At 31.9% G+C, this 26,050-nt stretch overlaps 1 protein-coding gene across 4 annotated transcripts in view; it reads right to left on the reverse strand.

The window, feature by feature from the left end:
* Positions 1-26,050, reverse strand: part of Ih (hyperpolarization activated cyclic nucleotide gated potassium channel Ih) — a 229,189-nt gene that overhangs the window by 81,859 nt on the left and 121,280 nt on the right. For 2 of the 4 annotated variants that reach the window (XM_080146939.1, XM_080146948.1), the window contains 5 exons: positions 25,594-25,687; positions 17,089-17,212; positions 9,937-10,001; positions 5,976-6,039; positions 3,489-3,527 (listed from right to left, as the gene is read on the reverse strand). In XM_080146939.1, coding sequence (XP_080003065.1) covers positions 3,489-3,527; positions 5,976-6,039; positions 9,937-10,001; positions 17,089-17,212; positions 25,594-25,687 — 386 coding nt within the window. The remainder of the gene's footprint in view (positions 1-3,488; positions 3,528-5,975; positions 6,040-9,936; positions 10,002-17,088; positions 17,213-25,593; positions 25,688-26,050) is intronic. The other 2 variants (XM_080146931.1, XM_080146955.1) reach the window with 1 other exon arrangement.

The raw sequence follows: 26,050 nt of genomic DNA on the forward strand, positions 1-26,050 counted from the left end.
TGGGGGGGTTAATCAAGGACCGATTTTGTACAGTTTTAAAATGTTGTATAGAGGTATATTTACTTAAATGTACAGAAAATATGAATTTAACTTTCTGATACAGTATTTTGGTAGTTAAAATGCATCCCTAGCATTTGTGGCCATGATTCAAAACAGGGGGCAGAAATAATCTAAAACCATTTTTAAAATGAAACAGGCTGAAACCATTCCATTACCTATGCAAAGCCTTCATAAATTGGAGAACCTTATAGGTTCAGTGGTTGGTGAAATAAAAAAAGACAAACACAATAGACCTTGTTTCTTTAAATAAAATGTTATGCTCTTGTATTTTTAAAACTTGTGTAGATTCTCTGTCTACTGGGTAACTGTACCTTAAAGATAGGTTTAACACACTTACTTGTTGGTGCAAAGGTTGTAAGACACATAAAATGTAAAAACTAACACCACCTTGGCTGTTTTTTAAGGGGAGGTTATGGGGGCAAGACTTTAAATCCACCTTAGTTTTACCAGATGGTGGATACACCCCCTTCTGCACGATTCTAATTGCAATGAGCAAGAACAAATTAATTGATTTAGGTTACACATATAGAGTTGTATTAGGTATAAAGAGAATTACTTTTGCTGGAGCAAATATTTAAAGAATTTTTACGGAGGCCATATCTTTTCCATCCCTAGTTTTGGCCAAATTGTGTTAGTATATAGGGATGGAACAATGGAAAATTAATTCATTATATGAGTTTTTGCTAAAAGGACATGTAAACCAGATATATCCAGAAAATTTGAAGAAAATAGTAAGTGCTATGATTTGATTTTTGTCTAGAAGGATAATAACAAATGCAGGAGCATTGTGTGCACTTGTCGCCATAGTTGTTAAAATTAGCCAAAATAAGAAAAGTTGCATTAGTTGCAGTACCCAAAGTCTAAGACAGCCAAGAAAATGAAATTTAGATCCATTGTCCAATCCCTATATACCTGGTTTGTATAAGTGGAGAAAATGTGAGGAATGTTAGAAAGATATTTTCCACATAGTTACCATTACAAATTCTTTCCAATTTGACTTGTTTCCTTTTTAATAGCGAAGATACTCTATAATTGAAATATATGTCTGTTCATCCGTATGTCTTAACCGTTTTGGGGATTTTCTTGGTTCCTTTTTAAAAAAGATGCCTGAAATTTTCAGAACTTAAATAAGTTCACATTCTTCATATTGTTATTTGATTGGGATACTTGATCAATCCTAAGATGTTTAAGTTTTCATGATTTTCTTGACGCCTATTCAAGATAGACGTCTGAAATTTTGCAGCGATGTCACTGTTCTATTGTTGATTTTTTTACGTAAATCCATAATTGTTGATCTTCCCATCTTATGGATAGCACCATCCTTGTTTTATGTTAATTTAATAATTTAGTTTAGTGACAATAGCAGCTAGTTTGATATAGTTGTGATGTAAGGTTTAGGGTTTTTTTTGTGGAATTGTGGTACCCTCAATAACTTGTAACTATATGGCCCCGGGGAGAAAATATAATACCTATGTATAATTCAATTATGAATTAGACTTACCAAAAATATTTTAATAAGTAATTGTATTATATTATTAGTTTTAAAAAGGTTTCAAATTAAAAGTACAATTCTATTTACCTAACCCATTTATTTTTAGCATAACAAGCGAAAAAAATCTAAAGTAATATTTGGGGGGCAAATGGAGAGGTCGTCAATTTTACGATGTGTGGCCCCTCAACGACAGCTGAAAAAGACGTATTTTTTTCCGAATTAATTTCGTTATTGGTATAAGCTGCAATTAACCCTTTAAGTTAGGCATTTTGTTGAATTTTATTTTATCTTATCAATAAAAATATAAACCAAAAATCATCTACGCTGTTTCATAGTTTTTAAGATAAATATTAAAATTATTTTCATTTTAATAAATCTCTTTTTTTCTTATTTCTATCCAAATGCGAATGTTCCTAAATAATGTAAAAGTTATCTCATAAATAAAACTCAAACATCATGTTGACTTCAAGTTGAATATAAAACTTTGACGTTAAAGCGACATTTAAAATTACTTTCCAGTTTTATTCCAAACTTTTATTACTTTATCTAAATTGTTTAGCTGAATAAGCAGAAAAATTAGCAGAGATTGTCAGCTGCATACATGTTGACTTTTTTTTGCACAAAGTCAAAGCCAATAAATTCATAATTTTAAAAGCAAAGCTTTTCTATAATTAGGGTCAGTCCGTCCTTACATCTGTAACGGTTAGCTTTTTTCGTTAATGTAAGCATGTTAATTGTCCTATCGATTTCAAACTTTGAATTATGATTCCTACAGTAGTTATAGGTACGCTTTAGAAAGTGTAGCAACGCTTTTATGGATGTTGTCATCCTTGTTTTCAGTATTTTTGGCAGTAAAGCGAAAATTTAAGCGCTTAATGTTAAGAAAATATAAAACATTTTATTCGCAGTAAGTAGTAGCTTTAGCAAAGCTATCTTTTAAAATGGGAAGGTGATAGGTTCGAATCTCATCCCGACAACGCGTCATAACTAAAGACGTTAAAAATGGTTCCTACTGCTGCTATTTCATGTGTGCGAAATAAAAAGTTAGAGTATGCGGAATACCTTAGCCCATACAGTTGTAACTCATTACCATGCACAGTTAGGACTTCTCAGTAAAAGAGTTAGTTGTCTGTTGGATGTTATCTAACCTAATATCCTTGAGTGTTAGAGTATTGCATCCCATTACAAGCGAATGATGCTTTGGAATCTCAAGAAGATCAAATAAAAATGGAATATGAATCCCGCCCTTACGAGGTAATGTAACCTACTTAGAATCAGCGACTGGCATACCCTGACAAATATTATCAAACTTTGCAGAAACTTTATTTTTACCTGTTTTACTTATCTGGCTCTATTCATTTTTACATGCGTAATTTTATTTTGTCTTGAAAGGAAATTAAATTTTAATTAAAGTTGGAATGAAAAATATAAAATAAATAGTTTTAATTTAGGTGCACGGTGTATAGATTAGTGATATTTTCATAACTTACTTTTAAAAGCGAAGCTTTTCTATAATTAGGGTCGGTACTTACGTCAATTTTACACATATTGATATTTTTACTTTTTAACAACAAATTTTTAAGTGATATAATTATCCGATTGATCTGAATTCTAGTATATTGATTCCTTGGACAATAAAGTACAATATTATGCTACTCTATAATCAAGTTAAAAATGTAAGTATGTCCATAAACATTATCCCGTATAAAGCATTTGTTTAACAAATTTACTTACAATTTTGTTTCGACTCATATACATTTATATTCTGATTATTCACTTCTAACACCATACAAATGCTAATGTTCGTTTTTCCTACTGTTTCAGTGCTTCGCTTGTATGAATGTTGTCATCCTTATTTATTTACTGTTTTATTCAATGTTTTAGTTATTTTCAAGCAGTTTATTGAGTAATAATTATTTTTGTAGGCTCTACTTACAAATCATAATCGTAGTGAAGGATCATTTCATGAATATCTCTAAAAAAACAATTTAACTTTCAATAACTTCTATCAAACAAACTTAGAAAACCTATAATGGTTGGGTATGGGGGGGGGGTGAACGACCCCCTCCAATCCAGTTTTTCTATCTAATTTTCTGTGTGTGGAAGAAAGAGGGCCATAACTGAGTGACTTTTTAAATATAGGTATGACACATAACTGAGAGTTGCATTTTTTTAAAAGGCTCCTGTGACCGCAATTTTTAACTTAGAGACTTCAAATTTTAAACTTAAGCTTTTCTAACATGTCTAAATGGCATATAAAATTAATTTCATATTTCTGTAGACCTTAAGCTGCGGCGGCTGGCAGATGACAAGGTCAAAATCCTCTTAGTAGTTTCAAAAACCGTAAAGCAACGACACAAAAATGGCAGCTTTTTTATTAGATTGCCTACCAATGAACCCTATGAAATTGTTTTTGTTATCAGCTTATTTATTTTTTACAGACAAAAATAACTTTATTACATAAAGTCTTAAAAGCTGGTTAAAGTTTGTATAACTATTAGAAAAGGAGGTAACGAATTAAAAAAAACATTCTAATATTCAAAAAGGTTTAAAATTCTGTTTTAGAACACATTTGTTATAGCATAATTGTTTGAATTGTTTTATTTAAAGCCATATTTTAGCATTAAGCATTAACTTTAGCATTTTCGAATTCTGGGAAATATAATTTCATCCTGTATTGCCCTATCCCTGAGTGAGTGTTAACCAAATAAGTATAACTGAATTATAGACGGTGGAAAACACATTAACTCATGAGAGCATGTGTCGTAACAAATATCATGGCAAAGTACAGCCAGAAGCTTCAAATATTTTCTAGTATTCATTCAAAACCGATTAATATCCGGTGGATTAGAACCGGTTCTCAGCAATACTGAAAAACTATGTATAGCATCGTATTATATACAGTTTTCCACGAATATAAAAATGTAAAATCATAAGATTGAAACCAGTTATTTTAGGACGTGCCTTTGGAATCTAACAAAACTAGTATTTTCTTATATATACTATTGTATATTTTTTTATATCCGAGGAAAGCTGTTTATAATTTAATTATAACAGAGACTACAATGTATTGGGAATTGTGATTATCTTTGCTGCTATTTAAAATAGAGGTGCAATTTTTTTGTGTGTATGATTTCATCACTAGTGTGAAGCTATTCTATATCTCACTTCATATTTATCCTTATTATCCATATAATAAAGTAACAGGTTGTGCGTTTGTCTATTTGTCTGTACCGAAGAATCTCGTTAACCGCTGAACCGATCGGGTTCTCATTAACAGGGTGGCTTCTCAGGGAAGGTTTATAACTATTTTGGGGGAGGGTACCACCATCCTCCCCAGAGAAATCGACAAAAATAAAATTAAAAAAAAACGCCGCCCTGCGGACATTTTTGCAATAAGATAATAACATAACTAACACCTAGGCCTCTAGGGGCGTATATGCTATAGAAGGAAATGTTGTATGGCTTTAATTTTGACATCAGACATTTCCTCTCGTTTTATTTTTACTTCATTAATACAAAAATATATATACTTATGCTGAAAATACATTAATAAGTATCTTTCTCTTTTTCTTCGATTCAATTCAAATAAAATTTTTATCGGAGAGGAAAACTTTTCTAAGAAAAGTAGTTTGCAAGAAAGAGTTAATATAAGTTTAAGATGAAAGAATTTAATTTTCTCATATTCATTCAAAACCGATTAACATCCGTTGGATTAAAACCGGTCCTCATCCATACGAAAAAAACGTTTAGCATCGTATTTTATCCAATTTTCTATATACGTATATAAAATTGACAATCATAAGATTAAAACCAATTTTTTAGCCGGTGCCTACGGCACAATTGTACAATGTACATTTTATATCCGCGAAAAGCTGTTTATAATACGATGCGAGAAACAACTATTCTGGTCGGGTTAACATGTCTAAAAGCGTGTTTAGGATAAAAAGATACATTTAATACACTTTTTTAATACACAGGGGACCTATAAATATCGCCGTATTGTGTTACAGAAAACAGATCTCGGCAGCCGCGCGTCAGCCGCGACGAAGCCCCGAATTTAAACCCGTTTGGATGCTTTGTAAATTTTTTTGAAAAGAGAGATTGCCTCATTTTGTGACGTCACATGGCTGATTTTTGAGACACTTTGTCAAGTTACAGCATCCTACCATACCCAACCTAACCATAAATACAATTTTTATTAAAGTTTGTATGTTGTCAACTATCACATAGGGATAATTTGCTGTTAGCTTTGTTAATGACAAAAATTTTTTTTTACCAGGAATAAGGTATAGCTAACAAGCGAAACCATTTGAAAATAATGTTTGGGGGGCAATTGGAGAGGTCGTCAATTTTACGATGTGTTGCCCCCCAACGACAGCTGAAAAACACGTATAGGTTTCGTGATAAGCTTACTATTTACCTGGATGTATTCAATGGTATAATCTCTTCTTTAGGAGTTCCATACAAGGATATATCATCTCTATCTAAAATGTAAACAAGGATGACAACATTTATAATAGCGAAGCTCGGAAATGGTATGTCAGACGAACATTAACTCCTGTAGAGTGTCAGAACTGAATATTAAAAATTAAAATATACAGAATACTGTTTAAGGGCATACTAACATTTTTAGAAATTATAGAGATGCTTCGCTTATAACACTGTACCTTATTGTAATAGGAATCAGTACACCAAAAATCAGATCAATCGGATGATTGTAATATATAAAATTGTTGTTAAAAAAGTTAAAAATCAACATGTTTAAAAAAGACTTACGGACATTCTGGTGAAGATAATAGAATCGCTACGCTTTCTAAATCGTACCTTACTACTAGATGAAAAGTTTGAAATCGATAGGACAATTCTAACATGCACAAATTAACGAATTATTATTTCATAATTTTTGAAAAATCCTAGGACGTTTTACTTAAGAGATGTCCTCTAGGAGGTTTGTCCCTTTATGAGGTTTGTCGGTGTACCATTATTTTTTACCCGACTTTAACAATTCTAAATACACCCTTAGAAGATAAATGTCACTGACACTTTGGCACAGCAAATAAACAATGCTAAATTAATTCACACAATGCAAACTTTATTTTGCAAAAAAATGAATGAATTAGGGTATTATACTTTTTAAAAAAACGAGGCAAAATAATGGACTGTTAAGAATAGCAAAATTAGTGGAATATCTCTTTTAATTTGATTTATACTAAAGGCTGCGCCCCTAGACTCTAGGGGCTTTTTTTATATAATAGTAGGGAAGGGAAGAAAGGTAGCCTAAAACCATCCAAAGACCATTGTGAAGCTTCCCATATATGTGGAACTTAATCAGTTTAGTAGCCATTGAAATTTAAAGCTACAGACAAAAAACTTACTACTTTATATCATAGGATTTCTCAAACGTATAACAATTAGTTCGTTGCAGGTAAAAGATATCATCCTTATACTAAAGTATCAGGATGTTTGTGTGTCTGTGTGTTTGTTTGTACCGAAGGATCTCGCTAACCGCTGAACCGATCGGGTTCTCCTTAACATGGTAGCTTCTCATAGGTCCCGGGAAAGTTTATAACTATTTTCTTGGGAGGTGGGACACCTTCAACCCCCCCCCCCAAAAAAAAAATGAAAAATACTCCTCCCCCACAAATTTTTTTTTTAACTAAAATTTAAAATGGGGGAAGGGGAGAGAGGCTTACCCCTTTCTAAAAAAAAAAGAAAATCCAACCGCCGAAATTTTTTTACCTTTTTAAAAAAATCTAAAATAAGAAATTGGGTTATCAAATTCGACTCCCCCCTCCTCAAGTTTCCCCTAGAGGTCTCTAGGGAGCGTAGCCGCTATCCATAATACAAAGTAGAATGATGTCTGTCCATCCGTCTGTCTGTCCGTCTGTCTGTCTGTCCCTTAAGATCTCGGTAACCACTGAACCGATTAAATTCTACTCTTCTGGGAATATACCTAATGGACACCCCAAACCCTCTCAAAAATGAAAAAATCCCCCCCTCTTTTTTTAGTCTTTTTTTTTAATTATTTAAAATGGGGGCTTCTCATCAGGTACTTATTTTTTTTTAAAAATTATTTAAAATTTGTGGGGGCATCTCCAAAGGTAATTATTTTTTTTCTTTAATAACCTCATGGGGCAAAGCCCTAGAGGCTAGGGGCGAAGCCGCTAGTATTATATAAAATAGTAAGCTTTTTTGCAAGTAACGAAGGATCTCGCTAACCAATGAGCTGATATGGTTCTCCTTTACTGGGAAGCTTTTTACAGGTCCAGGGAAGGTTTTTAACTATTTTGAGAGAAGGTATCTCAACCATCCGAAGAGAAATAGCCCATAGAAAAATATCCTACCCCCCCCCCCAAAAAAAAAAAGACCTAAACATTTTTTCTTTTAAAACCTAAAGCATCAATCTTCAGGAAATTAAATATGTGAAACATGATAAAAATGTGCAAAATATTTCTAAAAATAATAACTTGGTAATTGGTTTTTAAAAAAGTGTTTTATTTATTGTTATTTCTAATTAGGATTATGTTGTGCAAAAAAAGTTACTTCTTTATCATTTCTATAAAACGTGTACTTTTAGAATTTGCAAAAAAAGTATGACCTTATTCATAGCAGTAAAGGGTGAACAATAATAAAAATTTAATTATTTGGATTATACATCAGATTTCATTTCCTCTAATAAAGTAAAACTTGTAGCGGGATATTCTCCCCTTTACCACACCCCCTTCCCTCCTACCGGATGAACGGCCCGAACAATGAATGACAGGGAAAATAGCAACATAAATTGACGAAAATGTTTCTTCTGTCAAAATATCCCCGTTTATTTAACATACGTTATGATGAAACAAGGAAATAAATAGTAAAGGAAAGAAAAGAAAAGAAGGAAAATTATATCAATAAACTTACCAGTTAAATTTCAATTTTTTCCATAGATGTTTAATTAATATGCAAACCTTTTTTTCCTCCCAATATTCGCTAGCTACCAACACTGTGATCACCAATGAATTATACAATTATTTCTGTTGTTTATTTTGGTAATTTGGATCTAGTGCAGTTCACGGTATAATGTTCCTGGTTATGGGTCAGCTGAATTTGAGTTGCAGATTGTGTACAAAGTTACCTCATACTATCTCAATTTTTACTACTCGTTAAAAAAGCTTCAAACTTTAAAAAATCAAAATTTGAAAAATTAAAATTTTTAATGTATAATGTATAAATCGTTTGTACATTATATCGCTTTTCCCTTTGACCGAAGTAGTTAAAAATAGGTTTTGCAATATTAGGGTTATCTGCTGTACAACTTTGGAAATTAGGGAAGAAATGGGCAATCAATTTTTAGTTGATCTGGTAACGATTATCTTCAAAATTCTATGAGGAATTCTAGCAGCAAAACGGCTGAATGTACAATGTAAATGTCATGCCCGCACGCCATTCTATGCGACATGAGAAGACCTATAAATAATCTGAAATAGCCAAGATCCCATGATGCACAGGGAAAGCTTCACTGAAAAAAACGTATAGAAAAGTCTTTTTCGCGAATTTGTGTGCACTGCGAGATAACTGTGCATTATTGAGTAATAAATATGTCATATTAGTTCCACCTTTTGGCATTTAAAGTGCATCGGCCTCTGGAAATAATCGTTACCAGAAACATTTCACCATGGACTGCACTAGATCCTGTATTTTTATCAACTTATCAAACACAAATCAAAACTTTTCATGAACTATATAATTATGCTTTAATTATCGCAAATTTATTTTGACAATACTAGCATTTTCAATCATTTAGCATTAACCGAGTTCAAATTATGATACTACAGCGCGTTCGAAGATGCTTTGACTTTTGTGTCAGAACTTATTTTGGGACATATAGTGCATTTCATTACCCTAGGTTAGGTAACTTCATTTTACTTTTCAATAAAATCTAAAATGCAGCCGTTTTTGAGAAAATTATATTTGAAAATGTCAAGTTCAATTTCATCCCCTAGGAGCTACCGCATAATCATGACAAGAAAAGTAAAGATTATTTATTTAAAATTTTGAACAAGTTTGTTTTTATAAAGTTCTTCATAAAACGACTCCTGAAGTTAGTTGATTCATGGCCATTTTTATCAGTTGCTTTGCTAAGGTCACGGTAATTCAGCCTTAAATAAATCATATATAGAGAGGTTTTATGAAAGACTTCATAAAAGCAAAGTTGTTCAAAATTTTAAATAAATAATCTTTGCTTTTCTTGTCATGATTATGCGGTAAATGATTTTTAAGTATGGCTCTGTATCGGTACTATTCGCCTTACTGTAAAGGAGAACAATATTGGTTCAGCTGTTGTTAGCGAGATCATTCGCTACAGACAAAAAGCTTACTACTTTTCTATAATAGGATACCTGTTGAGAAATGAACTTTAGTATCAGTCTGATCTCCAGGTAATGCTCCTCGTTCCAGCAATCTTCTAAACAAACAAAATAAACTTCAGAGGCAGTTTATCTTAAACCGAATATGCAGGTAGATACAGAAAGGGTCATGTGTGACGTCAAAAAGATACCCTAAAAAAGGTAGGATAAGTGGAGAAGTGGGAAAGGAAAACTCCTAAAAAAGAGATGGATTTGAACGTCTTTTTATAACGTCACACATGACCATTTCCGTATCTTTGGAAAAAGTATTTATAATGCTAATTTTAGATTAGAGTAGGTTAAACAGAATTATAAGAGCCCTTTAAGGATAGTATCTCATAGGGCTATTGCCTCGTATATTTGGCTTGCCATTTATTTGCCAAAAAATTTCATAAGATCAAAGCTTTCAATGGTTGAATTACAATGAATTACTTGAAAACAAACTGTTTCTGATTTAAACTAAATATATGCATAGATTATCACACTGTTTTGGGATTTTTTTAAAAGCGAAGCTTTTCTATAATTAGGGTCGGTCCGTCCGTCCGGAATGGATAGCTTTTTTCGTTAATTCAGGCATGTTAGAATTGTTCTATCGATTTCAAACTTTGCATGGCGATTCCTGTAGTAATTAGGTACGATCCAGAAAGCGTAGCAACTCTATAATCACTACCAGAATGTCCTTAAGTTTATTTAAAACATGTTGTTGTTTACTTTTTTAACAACAAATTTTTATGTGATCTAATTATCCGATTGATCTGATCTTGGTATACTGATTCCTGGGACACAAAGTACAATATTATAAGCGAAGAAATTCTATAATCAAGTCCTAAAAATGTAAGTATGTCCATAAACATTATCCTGTATCAAGCAGTTTTTCAAAAAATTTACTATACAAGTGTTTATGTCCGTATGTTTTTGTTACAATAATATAGGATTTAATAAAAATGTTAAAATATGCCAATTTGCTGATAAATTGTTACAATTTTCATACCAATAAGACTTCTATAGTAGCTTTGATAAAAACAAGGATGACAACAAAGAACTTGATTATAAGGATGCTTTGCTTATAACATTGTACCTTGTTGTAATATGAATCAGTATTCTAAAAATCAGATGAAATGGATAATTCTACAAAAATCTATGTCAAAAAAATCAAAAAAATCAGTATGTTTGAAATGGACATACGGATTTTCTTGTTACGATTATAGAGTTGTTTCACTTTTAAGTCGTACCTAACTGTTATAGGTACCATCATGCAAAGTTTGAAATCGATAGGACAATTCTAACCTGTTTAAATTAACAAAAAAGCTATACGTTACGGACGTACGGAAGGACCAACCCTAATTATAGAAAAAGCTTCGCTTTTAAAAAGTCTTTAAACATTTTTTGACAATTATATGGGAGAGAGGTCTTTGCCCTATGACTGAATAAAAACAATCCCCTCCCCCCCAAAATAAAATATTCTTAATTCCTAAATAATTGGATTATTATCAGATTAATAATGTCAAAGTATAATATATTAAATCTATAATACCAAACATATTTATTTCTATGTTGTTTAGGTGGGAATGTGGAAAAAAATATTCAACATTAAAAAATAGCATAATATCATACCATTTTTACAAAACTGGTATTAACATTATGATTTATATTTTATTAATAGTAGAAAACTGTCTTCAATGCAATACCATACATGATTTTTCAGTATGGATCAGAACCAGATCACCCTAATAACTTTATTATTAAAAGCGAAGCTTTCTATCATTAGGGTCGGTCCGTCCGTAACGGATAGCTTTTTTTTGTTAATTTAGGCATGTTAGAATTGTCCTATTGATTTCAAATTTTGCATGGTGATTCCTTTAGTAGTTAGGTACGATTTAGAAAGCGTAGCAACTCTTTAATCATTACTAAAATTTCCGTACGTCCATTTTAAACATGTTGATATTTTTACTTTTTTAACAACAAATTTTTATGTGATCTAATCATCCGATTGATCTGATTTTTGGTATATTGATTCCTGGGACAACAAAGTGTAATGTAATAAGCAAAGCACCTCTATAATCAAGTCCTACATATGTAAGTATGTTCATAAACATTATCCTGTATACAGCAGTTTTTCAACAAATTTACTTACAATTTTGCTTCGACTCTTATACATTTATATTCTGATTATTCAGTTCTGACACTATAAAAGTGTTCATGTCCGTTTGTCCTACCGTTTCAGTGCTTCGCTTTTATGGATGTTGTCATCCTTGTTATGTTGTTGAATATTCTTACACTCTTTAGTAAAGGCTAAAAATATTTAATCTAAAGACTAAAGAATTACATTTTATAAATAGTAATTCGATGGATAGAGGAAATATCTGTTACACAGTATGTTAAATATGAGTAATAAAAACTCATTTTCTTTTATTGATATGGCCGATTTGGTGAACAGTAAATGGTAACCCTTTTTGTACTGTAAGGTACAGATTGGAAGAAATAAAATTTTCTTGGATTTGTTGATCTGAAAATATAGATACAGATTAGGAACCTGAAAGTTTTTTAAGCAGTGTCTTCATGTTTACCGAGTCAAGATTAATGGCCTTTAAGTTCAATAGATTAAAATTAGTGGTTGAAACGTTTGGACACTCAACTTAATGATCCAACCAACCAAAATTATCAAAAGTCTCTAAGAAGCCGTTAATATAAAACTTTAGGGACTAGTTTAATAAACTGCACATCACTAGTAAAATGTAGGTTTTTTAGCCAAAAAGATGAATACTCTGAAAATTCGACCAGATATCATTTATTAATGCCTATATAGAGAGCCCCACGTCTTTATTTAAATTCTAAGTGCATGGCCTAATTTTTTTTCATTTTTTATAATAAAACCCTCTATTTTCCAAAGATCTAACATCATTTCAACAAGTTTTATTCATTTATTTTATATGAAGTTCTTTTAAATCCACAAAAATATTTGTTTTTTTTGTATAGAAATAAATTAATTAACTAAGATGACATTCAAAAATTGAAATAAATTTCAAAGTATATAAAGATTTCAAAAAAAATATTATTGCAATTCAGTTTCTCATACTGGAATAGGTCACTATGACGAACGAACATTAACACTTATAGAATAATCATAATATATGTAAATATTCTAAATGTCAAAACAAAATTGGAGTAAATTTGTTGAAAAACTGAGTACGGACATTCTTGGAACGATTATACAGTTGCTACGTTTTCTAAATCATAAATACTTAACTACTACAGGAATCACCATGCAAAGTTTAAAATCATTAAGGCAATTCTAAGATGCACAAGTTAACGGAAAAAAAACTATCCATACGGACGAACAGACCGACACTATTTTCAGAAAAGTTTTGCTTTTAATGACAAATAACTTTGAATTTATAATTCATAATTAAAAATATGTTAATAAATATGTTTTACAAGTATTACAAAGACCTGTTTGTTCCTTCATTTGCACTTGATTTACAAGAACGAACAATGTTTCATTTTTCTCCATATCTTGGCAATTCTTGCCTTTTCTTTCACAAGCAACACAAATTATTTTGGATCTCTTCAATGATCTATTGCAAACTATGCATCTTTATTATTCGAGAATAAATCACACTAAGAATGAATTTTATTACTAAAAAGCTTCACGGATTTTTCATTTTTTAACTTGCGGATTTTTTTCAATGAATTTTATAGTTAAAAAACATAATTTTACAGCTTTTTTTCAAGAAAAAATACACTCAAGTTCAAATGCATTTTATTCTTTAGGCCATGCACTTATGATTTAAATAAAAACGTGGCGCTCTCTATATAAGTATAAATAAATGATATCTGGTCAAATTTCTAGAGTATTCATCTTTTTGGCTAAAAAACCTATATTTTACTAGTGACATAAAAACATGAACTGGTTAACTAGCCAATAAATGAAAGCAATGATAGCAACCCAAATTGACGACAATTTTTCCCCTGTCGTAATATTCTATATCTATTCATTTAGTTTTAATGTTGGATGCATTATAATAATACAGCCAGAGAGGGAGGTGACATTGGGCTCTTTATTACACTAGTCCCAAAATTTAAAAAAAATGTTTTCTGAATATTCATAGGCTAAACAACTTTGGGGACTTCTATAAAATTTTATCGGTTGTTTTATTAAGTTGAGTGTCCAACCATTAATTGTTATCTACAGAAGGGGTAATTTTAAGTATCATCATTGGGGAGGTACATCAATTTATCGTCCAGTGTCTTATCCCCTTAGATCTATGAAATACAGTACAAAACTGTAACCATCGCCATCAACTGTAATATATTGATGAAAATTGTACTCTGTACATTACCATTCAGTTTGGCACACTATACTATTTTACAATAAGTTAGGAAAAAATAAAAAAATAATCTGATATGAGTTACAGTTTTCTCGTATTCATTCGAATCCGGTGGATAGGAACCGGTTCTCATCCATACGAAAAAACTATGTCTAGCATCGTATTATATCCAGCTTTCTGTGAATATAAAAATGTACAATCATAAGAGTAAAACCAGTTTTTTTTAGCCCGTGCCTTCGGCATCTCGGGGCTAAAAAAAACTGGTTTAATCTTATAATTGTACATTCTATATCCGCGGAAAGCTGTTTATAATACGATGCGAGAAATAACTATTTCAGTATGGCTTCGAAACCTTTAAATATCCGGTGGATTAGAACCGGTTATCAACCACACTGAAAGATCGTGCATCGAATTACAGACAATTTTTCAAGAATATCAAAAAGAATCATAAAATTAAAACAAGTTTTGTTAGCCCGGGGCTTCTATAATAAATTCATACATCATAAATGAATAAGCCAACTTTGGATAATATTTTATATTTTTTTCTGCATTTTAATATTTCTATATTTCTTAGAAGTGCAAACAATTTTGTTTGCTAAACCCGACTAAATAGGAAATACAAGGACGTCCAAGCTTTTTTATTTGGGGGGGGGTCTAATCTTTAAATCACAATTCCAAGGACGTCCAAGTTTTTTTATTTGTTGGGGAGGATAAAAATTAAAATGAAAATTGGAGGGGTAATAACCAATTTAACCCCCCCCCCCTTGAAGTCTCTGAGGAAATATGATAAATTATATTGTTTGCACAATTATATTGTTAAGTCAGGGAGGAAGACGTCAAACTACAACATTTCCTTCACTATTTATTTTACTAGCTACAAAAGGCAGAAATCTATAGAAAAAAGGGGAAATAAACTTCTTGACCGTTGTCCTACCCCTAGGCCTACCCCCCCGTATCCATGTAAAATAAATATAATTTTACACTATAGATCTGAAGATCATGTATGGATGAACAAAAGCACGGTTGCCTGAACTAGATTATAATATCTGTACAGAATGCTGAAACAAAACCATGTTTGCCAGAACTGGATTGCAATATTTGTAAAGAATGCTGAAACCAAACCATGGTCGCCAGAACTAGTTTTTAATATTTGTACAGATCATGGATGGATGCACAAAACCATAGTTGCCAGAACTAGATTATAATATTTGTACAGAGTGCTGAAACAAAACCATGGTTGCCAGAACTAGATTATAATATTTGTACAGAGTGCTGAAACAAAACTATGGTTGCCAGAACTATATTATAATATTTGTACAGATCATTGATGGATGCACAAAAGCATGGTCGCCAGAACAAGATTCTAATATTTGTACAGAGTGTAGGTCAATAAGGATCTAAAGATCATGGATAAATGGACAAAAGAATGGTTGCCAGAACTATATTATAATATTTGTACAGATCATGGATGGAAAAACAAAAGCATGGTTGCCAGAACTAAATTGTAATATTTGTACACATTATGTATGGATGAACAAAAGCATGGTCACCAGAACTAGATTGTAATATTTGTAAAGAATGCTGAAACAAAACCATGGTCGCCAGAACTAGATTTTAATATTTGTACAGTGTACTGATACAAAACCATGGTTGCCAGAACTAGATTGTAATATTTGTACAGAATACTGAAACAAAACCATGGTCACCAGAATTAGATTATAATATTTGTACAGAGTACTGATACAAAAGCATGGTTGCCTGAACTAGATTGTAATATTTGTAAAGAATGCTGAAACCAAACCATGGTCGCCAGAACTAGTTTTTAATATTTGCACATAGTGCTGAAACAAAACCATGGTTGCCAGAACTAGATTATAATATTTGTACAGAGTACTGAAACAAAACCATGGTCGCCAGAACTAGTTTTTAATATTTGTACAGACTACTGATAAAAAACCATGGTTGCCAGAACTGGATTGTAATATTTGTATAAATCATGGATGGATAAACAAAACCATGGTCACGAAAACTGGATTGTAATAATTGTATAGATCATAAAAGAATGAACAAAAGCATGGTTGCCAGAACTAGATTATAATATTTGTACAGGTCATGGAAGAATGATCATAAGCATGGTCGCCAGAACTGGATTGTAATATTTGTACAGAGTGCTGATACAAAACTATGGTCGCCAGAACTAGATTGTGATATTTGTACAGAGTAAAAATGTATAATGTACAATGGTACATATAATACTCCAAACAGACAAAGCCGTCAGTTCTCAATGTTTGACGGATTTTTTTTTGTCAGTTAGAAACCTGGGTAAAGTGTTCATAAAAAGTTCTTTACATGCCAAGTAAGAAACTCCAAATATTTTGGGGTCAATCTCCAAAATTTAATGCACTTTAAATCATGTTAATATATGGCAGGGTTTGAATTTAAAAATTATGAGTTAACTTCAGTTCTAGAATGTTCATAAGTTTATGATGTCCTTATAATAAAGTAACAGGATATTTGTCTGTCTGTCTGTTTGTAATGAAGGATCTCGCTGACCGCTGATCCAATATGGTACTTCTTTACAGGTTAGCTTCTCATAGACTTATAACTATTTTGGGAGAGGGTACCACCACTCTCCCAAGATAAATTGAAAAGGAGGAGGGGGGGGGGGGGGAAGGTCGACCTCCGCACCCACCCAAATTTTTTTTATAAATCTAAAATAAAAAATTTATTTTACGAAAACACTTTCCAGCCTAAGCTGCCCCTAAAGGCCTAAAGTATTTGTATATACAATCTTAGTCAAAAACATAGTTAAAATTACCTGGTATCATCTCCATCAATGGACACTCTGGTATCCTTGACATCTGAAATACCTGGCTCTGACCGGCCCAGCCGCAGAGACTGGGACCGGCGGGCCATACCGTTCACTACATAGTCAGGATAACCTAAATAAAAAATTTCATTATTGTCATGTTAATTTGATTAAAGAGAGCATATCCTATTATATAAAGTAGTAAGCTTTTTTTGTCTGTAATGAAGGATCTTGCTAACTACTGAACCGATATGGTTCTCAGTTACAGAGAAGCTTCTTATAGATCCTGAGATGCTTTTGGGCTATTTTTCTGCCCACCCAGATTCCTTCGAATAAAGAGCCCCTAGATACTAGGGGAGCAGCCGCTAGATTTTATAGATAGTATAAGAAACGGGTTTCTCTATAGAAAAGTCTCTCGCGGGGAAAGTTAATATTTTGGGATAGGGTACACCCAATAAAATCGCCCCTAGAAAGCTGCTAGTACTCTATAAAGATGTAAGGTTATTATTGGTCTGTAACTTAATATTTTAATAACTACTGAACTGATTTGGCTATCTATTTTAGATAAGCTTTTCATAGGTCCCAGGCTGGTTTTAGGCTATTTGGATATCATATTTAAGTATTGGTATGTTTTCAAGCTATCCTATTATATAAAGTAGTAAGCGTTTTTTGTCTGTCCCGAAGGATCTCGCTAACCGCTGAACCGATAATGTTCTCCTTTACAGTGAAGCTTCTTTTAGGTCCTAAGGAGGTTTTAAACTATTTTTGGGGAGGGCATCCTAACCCCCCCAAAAAAAATTTTTTTTACTCTTTTGAAACTCAAATTTAAAAGGGAATGATTTCGACTTGATATTTCGAAAACTACTGAATTGTGTTCTCCATTTTAGGGAATCATAACATAGGCCCCCAGATAGTTTTAGGCTATTTTATATTTAGATTTGAGGCTTTTTTTCTGCCCTTCCGTAAGTATTTCCTGAGCCTCATAAAGTTTTAAAGGAATATCTAAGACTTTGGAAACCCTAAACCCTATGCTAGCATAAATTTTTTTACAAGGTTTGGCCAGTTGATAACCTGGCCATCGAACATACGTATGGACAATTTAAAGAGAAACTTAGCTGATAATAGTTATTTCTTGCATCGTATTACAAATAGCTTTCTGCGGATATAAAATGTATAATTATAGGATTAAAACCATTTTATTAGCCTCGAAATGCCGAAGGCACGGGCTAAAAAAAAAAACGGATATTAATGGGTTTTCAATGAATAAGAGAAGAGTTATTATTCCATCAAAATCTTTTTTTCTAGAGAAAGAAAATTATACAATATTCTTAAAATTAAAATTATGTAAAATTCTCATGAACATAAAGATGAGATTTTAATATCGATAGTAATATGATTAAAAATTTAAATATTCTTCAACATTCTACTCTTCATATAATATATTGAAGTACAGACATATACAGGAACATCCAAAACTTTTCTTTGTACTTTTTAATATTTTAATTGTGTATTCTTTGGGATAATAGATCTATAGTATACATAAAGTATGTATACTATAGATCTATTATCCCAAAGAAGATCTCACCCTTTAGATATATATACAGACAACTACCTCCATTTCTTTTTCAATGACCTTTTTCGTCTACTTCTAAATCATTTTCTGCTACTTAGCTGTAATAAAGTAAGTAATAAACTATACATATTACCATTGATTTTGATCAAGTTTTTTTTGGTCAATTCAATCAATTTAAGTAGCCCCTCAAATTTATGAAGTTATTCATGCTGCCTTTTCAAATGAATTACACATATTTACCTGAGGTGGATTCTTAAAAAAAACTTTTTGGCTCACTACCTCACTAAAATTAGTGAGGCTTGCTAAGAAATTTTGTGAAAAATCCTCCAAAATTGCATTAAAAAATTCACAATAATTAAACAAAATCTCATGTTAATAACCCTATTATGAATTTGTTTAATTTTTGTAGATTTTTTATGCGATTCACAAAATACTTTAGCGAGCCTCACTAATTTAAGGAGTCAGTGAGCCAAAAAGTTTTTTTAAAGAATCCACCTCTGACTACCTCTGTTTACAAAGCACATCTCAAACGAGTCACGATCAGTTTATACTTACTCCCCTTTGCACCCACCAATAACATGCACTTTCAAAGGCCCGTGATAGTTTGTCAAATACATCTATCCTACTATATAAAGTAGTAAGCTTTTTTTTGTCTGTAGCGAAGGATATCACTAACTGCATAACCTATAAAGTTCTCCTTCTTCTGAAGCTTCTTACAGGTCCAGGGAAGGTTTTTAACTATTTTGGGGGTGGGTATCTCCACACTCCCAGTAAAAAAGGACCCCCCCCCCTTAAAAAATATTTTTTAACTGTTTCTTTGTAAAACTCAAATTGAAAATGTGGGAGGGTTAATTTTTTTGGTCCAACCTTAAGTGCCCCTCGATAGTTCTAGGGGCGTGGCCGCTAGTACATATTCAACTATGCTATTATATCTATTACAGATTACTGTTTCCCCCCCCCCCCCTAATATCTTGTATTCTCAATATTCTGCGCTTCTTGTGGACATAATTATTCTTTCTAAAACACACAAAAATGATATATATTCAACTAGATGATCTAAGGGAGAGAGGGGACAATTGGCTGTTTATTTCATCGGTAACCAAAGTTTTATAATAACGTTTTCTTATTCGTTTAACAATTTTTGGGACTCAAAATTTTGATTGGTTGGCTTATTAAGTTAAGCGTCTAAACGTTTCAACCACTAATTGTAATCTACAGAAGGGATGATTTTGTGTATCATTATTGGAATGTACATCAATATATCGGCCATTGTCTTATCTCTTGGATCCCTGAGCTGATCTAATCTAATTTGGTGTGCCTACTCATTATAATACTAGATTGAAATTCAGAGCATAAATACGAGAAATTCATTTCTATTTGATGATCTAGCAATCCATTTTTTTTAAAATTTAGAATTGAATTCTGTTTTTAATCTGCATGTTTTAGTTCTCAACAAAAATATGGAAAACTTTTTCTTGTTTTCATTCGAATCCGATTGGAACCGGTTTCCATCCATACGAAAAAATTATGTCAAGCATCGTATAATATCCAGTTTTCTATGAATATAAAAATGTACAATCATAATAATAAAAAAAAAATTTAGTCCGTGCCTTCATCTTGGGAAAAAAACCTGGTTTCAATCTTATAATTGTACATTTTATATCCGTGGAAAGCTGTTTATAATACGATGCGAGAATTGATTATTAAAAGTTTCTTTTTTTGCATAACACAAAATTTAAATGAATAAAATCCTAAAATATTATGTAATAACATTTTTTTTGTCTGAAGCCTGATAGATCCTCGTGCTCTTTTAAGCTACTTAAGTTTTCGATTTTAGTCTTAGGATAGATTTATGCTATTTTTCCCAACCCTTTAAACATAAAGCAGTGAGCAAAATACTCATTTAAATAAAACACAGCTTCTTAATAGGACATGACTCTGTAAATAAAATCTTTTCCCCTTCCTATTCTGTATTAAAATGTTTTTTTTTCTACAAGACTTACTGTTCTTAGAAGAAGATTAAAGTTCCTCGACAGATTATGACGTCATACGATAGAATAGCCAATGAGAGGCCAGTATACACTATAATTGACCAGTGCAGTGGTAAAATTTATGCTGGCCTCTCATTGGTTATTTTATCGTATGACGTCATAATCTGTGGAGGGACTCTACTCATCTTCCTGTTCTTATGACGTTAACTGATTTTAGAGTTTCGCTTTTATGGATGTTGTTATCCTTGTTTTTCTATTTATAATTTAGTTTTTCAATAAAGCATTTAACTTCCAAAGGAAATTGCCAGAACTTAAAGTTTGAAAAATTTAAATCCTAAAGTTTACAAGTTTAAGGTAAAGATTGTGTATTAATGATATAATAGTTATTTTTCGCATCGTATTATAAACAGCTTTCCGCGGATATAAAAATGCTCAATTATAAGATCAGGTTTTTAGCCCGTGCCTTCGTCATCTCGGGGCTAAAACAATGGTTTTAATCTTATGATTATTCATTTTTATATTCTCCAAAAACTGGATATAATATATATGCTATACATAGTTTTTCAGTATGGGGAGAATTGGTTCTAATCTACCGGATATTAATCGGTTTCGAAGCTATACTGGAATTTGTATTTATAAATTTTCCAACACCAGACAGTGACTAAACTAATTTACTAAACTTTCTGGCAAATCTTTTATTTTGCTATTGAAAGAAGCCCTTTACTCTTAACTAGCGACTACGCCCTTAGATGCCTCTAGGGGTACTTTTTAAGGGGGGAGTTGAATCCCAAAACCCATTTATTTCTATTTTATATTAAAAAAATCTTTTTTGAATTGTTGAGGGGGGGGGGAGTTTTTTTTTAGGGAGAGCAGTGGTTTTGATACCCCTTCAAAATTCCATTTTTTATTTTAGTTTTAAAAATAAAAATATTTTTTTTTCGGTGGGGGATATTTTTTTTTCTAGGGGCGATTTCTCTCGGGAGGGTTAACCTCCTTCAAAATAGTTATAAACTTTCCCTGGACCTATGAGAAGCTGCCCTGTAAAGGAGATTCTGATCAGTTCAGTGGTTAGCGAAATTCTTTGGTACAAACATACAGACAAACAAACACACAGACATCCTGTTACTTTATTATAAGGATAGTATAAAATATAGACTAGAAGAGTTTATAGAGAAATAAGAAAAAGTCATTTCAAATCCATAAGTAAAGCAGCAAATACAAGAATAGTAAAGTCAGCAGTTGTCAGCAGAGAAATTTCCTTAGTTAAAGAGTAGCTTCTTTAATAAAAATCTTTACAGGGGGTAGGGGGGTGGTTGAAAAAATAGGTACAATTATATTTGTAACTAGACAAAGTGTCTCAAAAATCAGCCATTTGACGTCATAAAAATAAGGGAGATTAGAGAAGAAGCGGAAAAAAACCCTATTAAAGAGCTAGCTAATCCCTCATTTTTATGACGTCACATGCATAGGCGTCAAAGGGGGGGGTAATGGGGCGATTACCCCCCCCCCAAACAATTTTTGTGGGGGTAAATACCCCCCCCAAAATAAAAAATCTCTAATAAAAAAAATTTTGCGCGCTTCGCGCGCATTTTTAATACTATATATTTAATAAAATTTAAATTACCCCCCCCAAAAATTTTACCCCGGGGGTAAATTTTGGGGGGGGTAAACTAAATTTACCCCTGCCAACAGATTTCAGGGGGGGTAATTACCCCTCCAAGCAAATTTTACCCACAGGGTAAAAATTTTGGGGGGGTAAAAAAAGTTTGCGGCGCGCTTCGCGCGCCATTTTACCCCCCTAAAAAATTTTTACCCCCCCACAAAAAAAAGCTTCGATGCCCCTGGTCACATGGCTGATTAAAAAATATATTTGTGTCTATTTTTTCAACTGCAGCCCCGTCTTTAGCATTCAAGTTTTTTTCCGACTTTACAAATTATATTTAGGGATGGGGGGGGAGGGGGGTAGTGTGGTTGGTTAGATTAAAAGATTTTGCCCTTTCCCTGACTATTCATTGTCTTTTTCTTTTCTCAAAAATTTGTTTGTTAATAAAAGCTTTCAGACATTTATTGCATGGAATATAAAGTAAGCGATGCTACTCTAAAAGTCGTTGATTATGTCTGTTTGTCTGTCTGGACTGTTGACAGTTTTTTTTCCATTTGTTCTTTTTATCCACAATCATTTAATTTCAACAAAATTCACTTGGCGGAAGCTTTTTAATTGTGCCTATAAAAAATGGCGTCATGCAACTCAAAAAAACAATGATAGGCCAGTACACAGACTAAATTACCAATGGCAGGCCAATATACAATTTAAATGACTAATAGAAGGCCAGTATGACGTCCTTTTTAATAGACACTCTAAAAATCTTCCATTTTGAGATTTGATATATCATAATCAGTTAAATATTTAACTACAAAGTTTTTAACTTTATAATCATTTATCTGTGCTGAACAGTATAAAAACTGTCTAAAAACCTAACTTTTAATGTATAAATTTAACATTGTGTTATTGTATGTATATACTACTGTTAATTCTGGATCATCGAGCTTTACTACATTTGGACATTTATATGTTCGTGTACATATTTATTTATATTCATAGATCAGCAACTATTTATTACATCTTTTCCTTGTCATATAGCTACCAGGGATCTAAAGAATAAGACAATGGCTGATAAATTGATCTACAATGATGATACACAACATTACCACTTCTGAAGATTACAAATAGTGGTGGAAACGTTTGGACACTCAAATTAATGAACAAACCAATTAAAGTTTAATAAAAGTTCCCAAAGTTGTTAACCCAACGAATAAGAAAACGATGTGATAAAACTTTGGGGACTTATAGTGTTATAAACAGCCCAATGTCCCCTCCCTCCCTGTATAGCTACACACAATATATAATAAAATACACAGGGCATTGCATTTCTAGATTTCACCCTTAATTTTTTTTCTAATTTTTGGCAATGATTAAAGCAGGTTTAGTACTACATCTCCCTTTCTTTCTGAATATTTGTACTTGTTCTTTTAAATTTGGTACAGTTAAAAATAAGATTAGTACTCCCTTCTCCCTGGATATTTGTACTTTTTCTTTAAATTTGGTACAGATAAAAGATAAGTTTAGTACTCCCTTCTTCCTGAATATTATTACTTTTTCTTTCAAATTTAGAACAGAAAAAAGAAAGAGTAGTACACTCTCTCCCTTCTCCCTGAATATTTGTACTTGTTCTTTAAAATTTGGTACAGATAGAAGCAAGATTAGTACTCCCTTCTCCCTGAATATTTGTACTTGAACCTTCAAATTTGGCACAGATAAAAATTAAGTTTAGTACTTCCTTCTCCCTGAATATTTGTACTTCTTCTTTCAAATTTGGAACAGATAAAAGCAAGAGTAGTACACTCTCTCCCTTCTCCCGGAATATTTGTACTTCTTCTTCAAAATTTGGTACAGATAAAAGCAAGATTAGTATTTCCTTCTCCCTAAATATTTGTACTTGTTCTTTCAAATTTGGTACAGATAAAAGATAAGTTTATTACTCCCTTCTCCCTGAATATTTGTACTTGTTCTTTGAAACTTGGCAGAGATCAAAGCACTGAATTATTTGCCTAGTTTTACTCAAACATTTGACTCATTAAATAGTTTACAATCGATATAAATCAGTACTTTTGGAAAAAAGGCATTCATGTTTTACCAAAAAGATTACACTCTTTATAGTGCATATAACAAACTGATGTCATACAATACAAATTACCAATGCTAGGCCAATACAGAGACTAAATTATCAATGGCAGGCTAGTATACTTTGAAATTGACCAATGGTAGGCCAGTGAGACGTTATTTGTTATGGGTACTATAAAAACTTCCAAAAATTACACCCATAGGTAGCATAGCATTGAAAACATTCTTATGAAAAAAACATTAGTACATCTAAACAAAATCTAGTTTGAAGGGTTTTTATATTGTAACATTTGTGATAAATGACTCTATTTACTATTTCAGTTTCTTGCTCAATTTCTTTTTAAAAGTCTAAATATTAAATCGTATTTAAATGTATAAAGAAATTAACATACTAAAGTCTCAATCTAAAATATTAATACAAAACTAAAAGTATCACGCATGTACTGTAAAGGTTTCTTGAGAAAAAATCATTTTGTTAAAGAGTTAGAAACTTATTTCTTACACAAAACATTTAATAATTTCCCATCGTATGGGTGCAATTTGTATTTTTTGTTATCCTAGAAAGTAATATATATCTATAAACCATATCTTATGGATGATTAAACGTACTTAAAACAAGATCGTAAAAAAAATCAAAAAATGATTGAGTTTTTAGAAGATTCCTAATTTTGATTAATAGCTCAAACCATAAAATAGTGAACTTGGTCGATTTTCTGGGACAGACAAAAAATTTTATTATAGGACTTTACAGGTATAACATTATCGTTAGTTATACATTTCCAGTATGGCCTCAAAACCGATTAATATTTGCGGGATTAGGACCGGTTGTAAATCATACTGAAAAATTATGTGTCGTATCGTATCGTATTATATCTAGTTTTATACGAATAAAATGTACAATCATAATATTAAAACCAATTTTGTTAGCCCGTGCCTTCAGCATCTCGGGGCCAACAAAACTAGTTTTAATCTTTTAATTGTACATATTCATTTTCTCGGAAAGCTGTTTATAATACGATGCGATGATAATTATTCTCGTATTCATTCGAATCCGGTGGAAAAGAACCGGTTCTCATCCATACGAAAACTATGTCGTATTATATCCAGATTGCTACGAATATAAAAATGTACAATCGGGGCTAAAAAAACTGGTTTTAATCTTATAATTGTACATTTTATATCCGCGGAAAGCCGTTTATAATACGATGCAATAATAATTATTATTGTATAAATTTCCAAACCAAGTCGCAAAAAAAGAAATTGCTTACCCTGTCCATAATCTTGACTCACAGCGCGGTTGCCAACTCTACCATTGGCTAGTCGGGGGTGCCGAGTATGGGCTCTCCGTAAAGGCCGAAACTTCTAAAATATTTATATCTGTATTAATGAAAGAAAATAAGCATCATTAGAAAATCTGGCATTTTCCTCAAAAACGCACAGAAAACCTTATCATTATTTTTAAAAGCGAAGCTTTTCTATAATTAGGGTCAGCCCGTACGTCCGTCCGTTTGTAACGTATAGCTTTTTAAATTAATTTAGGCATGTTAGAATTGTCCTATCGACTTTAAACTTTGCATGGTGATTCCTTTAGTAGTTAGGTACGATTTAAAAAGCGTAGCAACTCTATAATCTTTACAAGAATGTCCGTACATCCATTTTAAACATTTTTTACTTTTTTAACAACAAATTTTCATGTGATCTAATTATTCAATTGATCTGATTTTT

This window comes from Acartia tonsa, chromosome 2, assembly GCF_053477335.1.
Source record: "Acartia tonsa isolate MP-2025a chromosome 2, ASM5347733v1, whole genome shotgun sequence".
NCBI lineage: Eukaryota > Metazoa > Arthropoda > Copepoda > Calanoida > Acartiidae > Acartia > Acartia tonsa.